The sequence below is a fragment of the Chiloscyllium plagiosum genome, chromosome 3 (genome assembly GCF_004010195.1).
Source record: "Chiloscyllium plagiosum isolate BGI_BamShark_2017 chromosome 3, ASM401019v2, whole genome shotgun sequence".
NCBI lineage: Eukaryota > Metazoa > Chordata > Chondrichthyes > Orectolobiformes > Hemiscylliidae > Chiloscyllium > Chiloscyllium plagiosum.
In genome coordinates this window covers 65863915-65876430 of record NC_057712.1, presented here as the reverse complement: position 1 = coordinate 65876430, position 12516 = coordinate 65863915, and the positions used below count along the sequence as shown (strand labels likewise).

General features: G+C 39.2%; 1 protein-coding gene across 1 annotated transcript in view; it reads left to right on the top strand.

The window, feature by feature from the left end:
* Positions 1-12516, top strand: part of lama2 (laminin, alpha 2) — a 379433-nt gene that overhangs the window by 161977 nt on the left and 204940 nt on the right. Inside the window, exons 13-14 of the mRNA XM_043675023.1 lie at positions 1111-1203; positions 11888-12099. Of these exons, the coding sequence (XP_043530958.1) occupies positions 1111-1203; positions 11888-12099 (305 nt within the window). The remainder of the gene's footprint in view (positions 1-1110; positions 1204-11887; positions 12100-12516) is intronic.

Genomic DNA, 12516 nt, shown 5'->3' with positions numbered 1-12516 from the left:
CAATCTTCTTTATCTGTATGTATTCATGTTGTCCACGTACTTTTTGTAATCATATCTTGACTTAACAAGGTGTAAAGTAGCACATCACTGAGTATGTGTGAATTAATGTGAGTGTGACGGTATGAGCATGTTGATGCAACCTTGTATAGGTGTGAGTGTGTAAATGTCAGCAAGTATTTGGGTAGGACAGGGAGTCACCTTTCATGTTTCCTGATTGAGGTGTGTTAATTTCACAGAATAACAGGTGTCACAGTGTAGAAAGAGGCTATTCAGTCCAATGTGCTTGCATTGGTTTGTTAAATGAGCATCACTTTCTGATGCAAATTGCTTGCTTTTCCCCTATACTCTCCACATTAGTTTTATCCAAATAATCATCTAACACACTCTTGAATGCCTCAATTGAACCAGTCTTCACCACATTTCCAGGCAGTGCATTCCGTACCCCGACTGCTTACTGAGTGAAAAGGTTGCTCCTCACTTCACCCCCCACAAATCCCTTTAAATCTGTGCCTGCTTGTTCTTGTTCCTCCAACATTTGGTTCTACATTTAACCTACATCATATTATTATATTATTTTCTTTTAATGTGATGATGAAATGATTACCTCTGTTCACTCAAACCCTCAAGCTGTCAACTGAGCAATTATTATTAGAGCTTATTAGTAATTTTAAAATTTCTGAACTATTGTTTAAAAATCACACCTCTTTCCACATGTAAAAAAAATGGCTAATAATTCAGAAATTGCAAGGATTCGGTGGAGTATTGTTAATGGAGACTAAATGATGATTTTAAGTTCTTATGGTGCTGTATAAGTGATTGTTTGAGAATTGTTAACACATTACTGCACAAATTTCAGTTCAAGATCTTTATATTGTCTCAATTATTAAAATGTGATGTGTTGTCTTGGTATGATGCATAATTCAATAAAATTATAAGTTTACATTCAAATGCTTCAGTAGACTGATCTATATGAAAACTGACAACAGTTCAGAGGTTAAATTGAATTTTATTCTCAAATTTTGAAATGTTCTAGAAAAACATCTGAAGTGCTTGTTTTAATCAGTAAAAGAGAGGACATTTTAAAACTGTATTGTGTTTCTCTGACTCCAGCTGACAGCATATGGAGGGAAATTGATTTTCACCATCTCTGCCGACTCCACAGGACATCTCTCACACAATCAAAAGTCCCAAGTCATCCTCGAGGTTGGTGTTTCTAACTCACTACGTTTGTCTTTTCCAAATTAGAGGACAGTTGTTCTTTCTAACTTTTTATTTACGTACAGAGTAGAGTTACTATCAAATACTTATTCAAATGGTCATGAAACAAAAATTATTCAGAAGCATCGTGGATCAATTTTGGTCATTTGGATGCTAAAGTATGAAACTAATTTTGTTTGTAATGTAGGATGCATGCTAAAATTAATCCTTCATTTTTTTTCCCTCATAAAATCATTCTTCAGTCATGAGTAGTGTTCATTCTCATTATCACAGCCTTGGGTCAATGTTCATAAATAAGCTAGGCATTGATCTGTTCACATAGAGGTATATTTGCCTCTCTTCATTGATCTGAATGAAAAGAATATGTGAATCTTACACTCTGATCTCTCAGTGAGAAAGGTCCTGTTAGAGGATTGAACATGTAAACTATGCTGATAATTCAGTGCAGTACCGAAAGAGTACATGATTGGAGTGATTGGCCATCTTTTGGGTGAGATAATAAATTGAGAAAATATTAGTTGACTAGGATGCCATAATATCACTGGAGGAAGATAGTGGCCATTTCCCAAAGGACCGACCAATTGTATCTCTCAAAAGCATCATTGAAACAATTACCCAACATTCATCAAATTGTGTTTTGATGTGAAGCATTTCAGATGTCTCAGATAAAAACAGGAAATGCTGGAGAAACACAGCAGGTCTGGTAATATCTGTGGAAAGAGTTAACATTTCATATCCAAGAAGAGCCATTGGGCTTGAACCACTCACTTTTCTTCTTTGCAGATGCTGCCAGACCTGCTGAGTTTCTCTAGCATTTGTTGTTTTTATTTCACATGTCCAGCATCTGCTGTGTTTTTCTTTTTCATCAGCTGTATTTTTCTTTTATCCGCATGCCTCAAGATACATAAATGTGCTCTAAAAAAATAAATCAGTTCTTGCCTCCTCCCTTCCCTCTCTTCTCCATTCCCCCTTCCTCGCACCCATATCCCATTTTCCTTCCTCTTTATACCTTTCAACAGTGCTGCAATTATCTCATATTCTGTTGCAATTATTACAATCCATGCTGTTTAAAAATAATGTTTTAGAAAGTGAATGCAGGGAAAGAGAATAAACATTTTTTTATCATTTAATTATTTGGTATAAGACTAAGTGAAGAACTCATTGAGAGTTTGCAGGCAAATTAAAATCTCCTTTTTCTTGGGAGTATAGCAGTTAATTGGTCAGTGTTTGCTTATGTGTGTCTATGAACTCTTCTTCGTTATATTTGCTATTAGTCAGTGCTGTTAGACAAACAAAGACAAATCTGAAAGCAAACAGCAGCAAACTGGAAATGAGAGAACAGAAATGGTAATAAAACAAATTAAGGTCCTGCATAGACAGATTGTGTTATTTCATCTCTGCATATCTCTGAGGTGCATACATAATCTTGGTTACAAGAGTTGAGAATCATTGCCAACCGGGTCAGATCTGCTCTGGGATCAGTGATTCATCCCAACCAAACCTGTGCTGTACCGGGCAGGATGATCTCAGAGAGCCTCACATTCCTCAGGGATACGATCGTTCAGGTGCAGGACAGGGCCATGAATGCTTTCTCATCAGCCTGGATCAGGAGAAAACCTTTAACAGGATATAACACACCTACATATGGGGCATGCTGTCCTGAATGGGCTCTGGGGAGGGAATTCACAGTTGAATCTGACTGATCTACACCAACATCATTAGTGCAGTCTCAATCAGTGGATCAGAATCAGAAAGTTTCCAGATCAAAGATTTACAAGGATGTTGCAAGGGTTGCAGGGTTTGAGCTATAGAGAGAGGGTGAATAGGCTGGGGCTGTTTACCCTGGAGCTTTGGAGGCTGAGGGGTGATCTTATTGAGGTTTATAAAATCGTGAAGGGCATGGATAGGGCAAGTAACCAAGGCCTTTTCCCTGGGGTGGAGGAGTCCAGAACTAGAAGACATAGGTTTAGGGGTGAGAAGGGAAAGATTTAAAAGGGACCTAAGGGGTAACTTTTCACGCAAAGGGTGGTGCATGTATGGAATGAGCTGCTAGACAAAGTTGTGGAGACTGCTACAATTACAACATTTACAAGGCATCTGGATGAGTATATGAAAAGGAAGGGTTTAGAGGGATATGGGCCAAGTGCTGACAAATGGGACAAGATTAAATTAGGTTATGTGATTGGCATGGACGAGTTGCACTGAAGGGTCTGTTTCCGTGCTGTACATTTCTACGACTCTAAATCTGGAGTCAGACAGGGCAGCCCACTCTGTCCTGCTATGTATGTTGTGTAGAGCCTTTTGCTAAGTCCAACAGGAAGGTTGTAAACCTGAGAGGGGTGACTATTCCAGGCAATGGAGTCCAATAGGTCAAAGTGCATAGACTCATGAGCATCTGTGACCTGTTTGAACTGGCCTCAGGAGCCAAGGTAAATTGAGGCAAAGACAAGGCCATTTGAGAACTGGGTTGACCAATCCTTTACCACCTTCACAGTCAGGTTACCTAAAGGTGCTGGGAATATGGTTTGGAGGAGCTAAGGCTTGCGCATATTGCCAAGGTGAGGCAGAAACCAGCTTTTGGGAGCACTGCCCCATCTCCGTTGCAGGTGAAAACCTGGTCATCATTCTGTATTGTTGTACTTGGTGCATGTCTGACCTATTCCCCCGAACATGAGCCATTGCAGTCACCCAATCCAATTTCCACTTCACCTAGAGGTCAAAGATGGACTGGGTTTGCAGGGACACAATGTACAATGCTCTGGATAAGTCAGGGGAAAGAATATATCAAATGCTGCCCTCATCCTGATGGCTATCTTTGTGTGTGGCTGCATCAAACTGTGTGAAGACCTTTGGTACGCAAACCCCACGTGCCAGTATGTACTGAGGTTCCACCTGTCCTCCCTGTTGCAAAGGAAGGGACTGGCCTCATTTGTTGTGGAACGCTCCAAGTAATTGGACCTTTCTGTACCACCTAACCTTCATGGAGAAATTTGCAAAGAAAAACACTTTTGACCACAAGTCCATCAGGAAGTGGTCAACATGCAGCATCCTCGAGACCCTGTGGAAAAAGGAGAGGGTGGATCCTGTCGAGTGGTTCCCTGAGCAGACTGTGAAAGGCATTTGGCAAAATGCCTCATTGCCAGAACTTTCCAACAAGTATTAAGACCTAGCTGGTGGTGAGAAGGGCAATACCTGTATGATTCTTTATGTATGCCCGGAGTCTCTGCATCATCACAAGCTGCCCTCATAGCAACTGTAGGGAGGTAGAGACTGTCACACATCTCCTTCTGGAATGTGTCTTTGCCGAGAAGGTCTGGAGAGAGATGCAGTGATTTTTGTCAAGGTTCATCTCAAGCAGCTCCATGACGCAGCACTCTGCTCTGGAGGCTGTTCCCTGGGATGAACACCGGGACAAACATCAACTGTGTGCCTGGAGGATTATCAACATAGTGAAAGATGCTCTTTGGACTGCCTAAAACTTGTTGGTCTTACCTAGACTTCGCCAGACTGGCACATTTCAAGGTTCAGGACTATGTGCTGAGGGATACATGAAAGCTTGGGGCAAGCGCAGAGGGGAAAGGCCAATATCTAAAACCTTTTGGCCAAAGTACAATAAAAGTCCATTTAGTTATTGGATCCTCCCGGTGCCTCAAATATGCATAATCGTATCTTGTGTAAGTAGGAAAACATTGGGTTTGTTTGTTGGAAGGGTCAGGGAATTCAAACTCCAACGTTAGATTATTTCTCCATGTGCAAAAACTGTACAGAACCAAACTGCTCTTGTGACTATCTTTGTACATAAAGATTTTTTTAAATGAATAAAGTATATTTTTGGAATTCAAAAAGTATAATCACTAGACTGAGCTGTGCAGGTCAAAAAGGAATGACTTCATCAGTTCAGCTCATGAAGGATTCTCTTCCTGAGAGTGTGGACAGCATGTGTATACCATTGTGATTGTTAAAACAAGTTATTTTAAAGAATGCTATGTCAAGGTCACAGGCCTTTCAATGTGTCTCCTCATCAAAGCATCAAAGTATCTAACTTATCAACTACTTTTACCACAGTTATTTTTCACCTTTTCTCAACCCTATGACTGACATTCTTCAATTTTATCTTGACTCAATTGTTCTAGTTTTCAGAAAGATCACAGTTCCAGTACGTTCAACTGATCAATGTTCAATTAAACCAAAGACAAACCTTTGCGGTATTTTGGTTTAAACTTGAAGACTGTACTACAGCACAAAATTATGATTTATTTTGTTACGCAAATGCAAATCCCTGAAGGTCAAGTGATCGCCTCTTTGTTTGCTGAATTTAGGCTGAACTGTCTGCCACTCACTCTGTAGAAGGGAGACACCTCGGTCATGGGTATTACTGTTTCTGCCTCTCTAACATGTTTAGGCTGAGCCTGCAGCAGTAGGGCCCTCGTTTGTGATGAACCTGTTTAGTAAAGGACTATCCTTAACATGGAAGTTCAAAGTCAGTCATTCCATCGAGGAATTTTGTTGCAACTATTTGTTCGGAATGCACTTTGAAAGCTAATGATTTCCCAGGTTTCCCATTCTTTGATTCATGGGAAGTTTGCTGGTGGGTCTTGTTTGTGGCCAATTATTATGTTGTGTCCCTCAGAGATATGCAGAGATGAAAGCACCACAAGCTGTCTATGGAGGTACTTTATTTTAAATGTCTTTTTATTAATATTTCTGGGCTCTAATTCCCAGTTTGCTGCTGCTTGCTTTTAGATTAGTTTTTGTTTCTCCAATGGCACTCAGTAATGGCAGACAGAACAAAGAAGAGTCCACAGACACACATTAGTAAACACTGAACAATTAACAGCTGTACCTCCATCCAGAAAAAGGAGCACTTCTTAATTTGTCTGTGAAATCTGGATGAGTTCTTCAATTGGTCACATAACGAGTGATTAAATGTTAAAAAATACTCTTTTTTTCCCCCTACATTGACTTTCTAAAATACCCTTTCTGAGCAGTATGAATTGTAACAACGAAATAATTGCGATGCTACTGAGGTTTGTATCATATTGGCACTGAAATGGAAGGCAGGCAGTTGGTGGATTGAACATGTCATTATCGAGTGTTAAGAGTGATCGATGACATGAATCACAAAATTATTCTGGTGTAGAAAAAAAAACATTTTATCCATATTTAGCTTTCTGAATGTGCATCATGACTTAGTACCATTTTCCCACCCTTTTTCTATAATCCTACACACTATTTTATTTAAATAATTGTAAGCTCTCTTGAATGATTCGATTGACTCTGCCTCCACCACAATTCCATGCAGTGCATTTCAATCAATAATTACTTATTCTGTGAATTTTATTTTCCTCACAATATATTCACTTTTCCAGCAAAACACTTAAGATCCACGTCCTCTTATTCTTGATACATTTTTGAGTGGGAGCTGTTTCTCACTGTCTGCTCTGTCCAGACAGTTGGGCCATATGGCCTGTTTCCACACTGTAGGGATTCTTTTGATTTTATGATAATAATTTGGGAAAGAATTACTAGTTACATAGAGAAATATGAGGCAGCCTCCATAGATTTCCAAGGGGAAAACAGTTTTAACAGAATTCTAGGAGAGGTAACAGGGAGCATTGATGAGAGTAATTTTGGGTATATATGGGTGTATGTCATTAAAGGGGTTTAAGCAAGATACGTGGAGACAGTGACAAATCAAGCTTAAAGTCTCCTAGGATTTATTAATAGAGGGTACAAGTGCAAAGAAGTTATTCTGAACCTTATAAGACAGACCTCGAATGGTTTTGAAAATTTCACTCAAATCCTCTCTGAGGCATCTCCTCTCCAAGGGAAACAGTCCCACATCTCTAATCTATCTTCATAACTGAAGTATCTCATTCTTGGAACCGTTCTTGTAAGCATCTTCTGGACTCTCTCCAAGACATTCAGATCCTTCCCAAAGTATATTATTTAGAAGTGTCCATAGTCCTCCAGCTGAGATCTGATATAAGATATTATACTGTGTATATTTTGTCTTATAGGAGACTTTAAGCTTGATTTGTCACTGTCTCCACGTATCTTGCTTAAACCCCTTTAATGACATACACTCATATATACCCAAAATTACCCTCATCAATGCTCCCTGTTACCTCTCCTAGAATTCTAACAAGTTGATTAAAAATGTTTTCCCCTTGGAAATCTATGGAGGCTGCCTCATATTTCTCTATGTAACTAGTAATTCTTTTCCAAATTATTATCATAAAATCAAAAGAATCCCTACAGTGTGGAAACAGGCCATATGGCCCAACAGGTCCACACCAACCCTCCAAAGAGTATTCCATCCAGACCCATTCATCTACTGTATTACTCTACACATCCCTGACTAACCCACAAATCTCTGAACTCTATGGGCAATTTACCATGGGCCATTCACCTAACCTGCACATTCTTTCTATAATTTTCCTGATAATTAAAGTTAAGCTGACTGGACTATAATTGCTGGACTTTTCTTAGCAAATTTATTTGAACAATGTTCTAGTCCTCTTGAATTACCATCTGAATATAAGGAAGACTGGAAGATTGTGGTCAGAACCTCTGCAGATTCAGTTCTCACTCATTTGCTGCAGGTGTCTTGTAAACTCTAAGCATCAATGGCTTATCCAATACCCTGTCATTATCAATTTGAAACCCTTCTAGTGACTGAGATTCTATCTCTATGGCCTGGTACCACAGCCTTGCCATCTGCCTCCATGTACAAATTTCCTTTTTTGGTCTCTTCTTATCCTTATTCCTCCCTTTACCACCATTTAACAATTGCATGCCTTCAGAAGATTTTGTAATTTCCTGTTGAGTTAATTGATAGGTTTTTTCATAATCCCTCTTTGTTTTGCATATTTGCTTTCTCACTTCCCTCCTGAACATTTTGTTCTTAATTATATTTTTTACCAGACACATCACACTTTTTCTTTTATCTTGAATTCTGTCTATCTTTTTCATTACCTCGGAAACTCTGGATTTTTTTTTTCCTTTTTGAGGGAATGTATGTTGACTATATCCAAACCGTCTCCTCTTTCAAGGTAATCTATTGTTCAGCCTCAGTTCTTTCCTCCCAACCTAATTGGCTCCAGTCTAACTGGCCTAGTTGATGATGCTATGTACAACAGCATTCTTCCTTATTTACCAGATGTGGGGAGTTTGAGGGATACTGTTATGTCCCTTGAATTGGAACGTCAGTTCTCCAGTTCCACAAAATTTGCAATAGTTGCTAAATGCAATCTATGCTGAGGTGTCACAGGAACTGGAATGACTTGAGTAGATGATGTCATTGAGCTAATCAACTTGTTGCCATGAATACCAAAACAAATCATTGCATATCACAAAATGGCAAAATTAGGTGGTTTTGAGCTACTCTATTTTCTCCAAATTAGTTTAGCTTGGGAGCTCTTTTAAAAACCATATCTGTGATCCATTTTTGGATTTCTAACTCTATCTGTGGACATTCATCAGGGCTTTTTAAGTGTACAAGCTAATCCTGGTCACACATTCAGCACCTTTGACCTAGTTGACTTTGTTGTATGAACCAGCATGACTGATTCCTCATCATTTTTTTCTGGAGGTGTGTCAAAGTTTTAAAGGGTCAGAAGTCTCAAGGCCTCAGATAAGTTGTGAATCATAATCTGCACAGACCTGAAATTTGTAATGTGAATCCCAGTTATCTGCATCAATCTGAAGATAGTCGCCAAAGTTTTCATTTTAGACAGGTATTTTCTTGCTGCAATTCAAGAACTATCAACATTATTCCAGGAGTCCACAGTTTTTATGAATGTGACAGATGCCAATAGTTGTGCAAAGCCAATGTTTACGCTTTATTTTCAATCTCTTAAAGTGCAATTCAGTAGCACAGAAAGCTCTATTGATTAAGTTCAGAACTTGTAGTATTCAAGAAGGTAATTTCTTCATCTTGTCATCGCTGTTCAACCTCCTTGACAAGTTAATTAGCCTATGAATGGATAAAGCAGAACATGATCAGAAGTTTATCACTCTGTACTACTTTGATTTGCACAACATGATTTGCTGCTCTATGACAGCAAATGCACATTTGCAGCATTGAGAGTGACTTTCTGGAATGTGAGCAGCTGGAGTACAACGCACTCATGCTAACCTCAAAGCCATGCATGCATTTCTATCTCTGTCTAAGGTGAAAGGATTGGCATCGTTCCTGGCTGCCACTAACTTTTATTGCAAATTTGTCCCAAGCTGCACTAAGATTGCCGAGTCTCTTCAGAGACTAATGACCTAAGACAAATAATGGAAGTGGACAATCATATAGTGAACAGTATTTGACACATTAAAGGCAAAGATGGCATCTCCATCAATTTTTAAGCATTTCAACTTCATGTGGAAATATATGGCAGCACAGTTACATCCGGAAACCCAACTGAAGCTGTTACTCTCCTAGTCTATTGAAAGAAGTGAACAACCAATTGCTTTATCTTCATTCCCATTGCCATGAACAGAACACACATACAGGACAGCAGGAAGCACAAACTGCATCTATGCTTGTTATCATTGGCGCATGCATCTCTAAGCTGGAAAGTTCACTGTTTGCACTGATCAATAATTGCTGACTACATTGTTAGCACCAACTGCTATGCAGATCCTGACATGGTCAGATTGTCTTCAGTTCAGTTCAACTTCTAGGTTGACTTGGTCACTGGTTCACACTGCTGAGCTGCAGTGCTGAGCCAAGCTGATATGCTTGGCTGCACCTCTATCTTAGACAGTAGTAGCGAGAGTGTAGTGGCTTGCAACATTGAACCCTGTATGATTGTGATATGCTTTGCTGCACTTTTATGCTGGACAGTGTTAGTGATGGCTAGCGACTTGCAACATTGAAAATCACTGTGTGATCGTGGTCATTTCACTCATGACTATGAATCTTTTCACTCAAGGAGTCTAGGACAGAATTGGCAACAGACAGTGTTCTGCAAGAAGTAAACTGGCAAGCGATGTGAAATAGAGCAAGACCTGGTCCTGTACCACGAGTCTGGTGGCCAGCAATAGATCTGTTAATGGAAGTGTTCATCGAATATCCAAACTGTTGTTTCTAATGAGAAGTTGTAGTTAAACAGTACCTGTACCTGCACAACCAGTTCTGTAGCCAACAAAACAATGGCAACAACTCCACGTGGATACTAAATAAGAACAAAAAAGTACCCAGTAGGTCAAGAAGCATCTCTGGAAACAAACAGATTTAACATTTCAGGTTGTTAAGCTTACAAGTTAAAAATGTGAGAATTTGTGGAAATGCAAGAAGGGGGAGGGAAGAATTATGACGAAAGTATATAAAGATAGTGAAGGCCAGGGGAGATTACATAACAGAACATTTCATGATGCAACAGCCAAAGTAAAGGGTAGCAAAAGGTAGCAGCAGCAGCGTAAAGAGCAGACATTTTAAAAAGCACCTATAAATAAAGCTTCTTGACACACAAGACATTGTGTGTCATCTCAGTGTATCTCCAAGATACAAAGCGCAATAAGGAGTATGGTAGATAAGCAGGAGACTTGAAAAACACAGCAAGCCAGGCAGCATCAGGAGGCGGAGAAGTCGACGTTTCAGCTATAATCCTTCTGTTGCAATAAGGAATATAGTGAAAGAGTTGGAAAGTTGGTGTGGATCTATTCACTGGATGTACACTAGGAATTTTTAATGGCTGTTTGACTAATGTACACTTTACCTTTCCTCCTACCCTTGCAGGTCAACTGGGGATAGGCTTTAAATACTGGCTCTGCCATGTTTAACATCCTAAGAATTAATTTGATGATAAAGTTTCCAATGGCTCAACCAGAGCTTCCCAAATCTTAATTAACATCTTGAAACTAGTAAATTCTAAATCTTCACTGGAACCCAAGAGATACAAATCAGCATGGAGGGTCCATTCCCAACATGGAGTCAGAGAAGAGAGTGTATGAAAATGTGACATGAATTATGGAGTTGTATGAGTGCCAAGCACTGGAAATGTTACTCAGCCAGTGGATAGCCGATTGTGCAGGGTCAAGATTCAAATTTCATTGTATTTCTTTCACAAACTACAATCCATCTACAACTATCTTGTGTGAAGTCCTACTCACCGATTTCTCCTGTGTTTGCTGACCTGCATTAGTCCCTGATTCTTCAATGCCTCAGATTTAAATTTTTCATTCCTCATATTCGAACCCTTTGGCACATGCTACACTATAGGTTAGGAAACACAACATCCTGATCATTGTTAATCTGACTATGACCTTTTGCATATCCATTCATTCTATAATTGGTTGTTATCCCTTCTGGACTTCACACGTTGGAATTCCCACCCAAAATCCCTCTGTGTCTTCATTAATTCTCTCTCCTTTAATTTCTCCTTAAGACCTTCTAAATAGTCACGTTTTGTCTTGGCATCTTTTGTTCTCTCTGATTACACCAGTTAAAGAGCACCTTAAGGCATTTTTTTACATTCAAGATGCTGTATAATACAACGTATTGTTCTGTTATTAATGTGGATTTTATGAGATTGTCACACCATTGACTGAAACTTTATAAGGGATAGTGTACAGTTCTTAGGTGGAAAGTATGTTTGAGCAAAGACCTAGTTGAGGACAAATTTTATTATATTATTTGTTTACATGCTTTGTTCTTAATTTTCTTTGTTAGGGTAATGGCATCCTCATAAGCAATGGTGCTGATGGAATTAAGCTCGACCCACTGACAGAGCACACCAAAATGATAGTTTTACGACCAGAGAACTTTGTGATTCATTCCACAATGTCACCTGTAAACAGAAAAGACTTCATGACTGTTCTGGCAAACGTTACCCGTCTTCTCATAAGGGCCACCTATAACTACGACCAGACTGCCATCTATGGGTAAAAAAATAAGCAATATATTTCCTTGTAGCAAATATTATATGTTTTATTGAAATTCAAACCACAGCCCACTTGCTATACTTTGGCCATTTAACTGATATACCTTTAATGGTTGAATTTTATGCTGGCATGGGCATAGGAACTGTGAAGACGAAACTGCTGGTGGAAATGGTTCAATTAGCCTTACCTTCTGGCTTGATCATTAATAATTCTATAAAGTGATATGGGTAAGAGAGGGTTACTGCTGTGACAAATTGATAGCCAAATGTATTAAAATGAATTACTGCATTTCGCTTCAACCCCTCCCTTTGTGTGGTTGCAAGTATGTTTGTGCATTCTTGGCACACTGAACCAAGTGACACATGGAAGAGACAGCCCATCACACCTATTTCTATTGTTCCTTGATGAACAGAATAT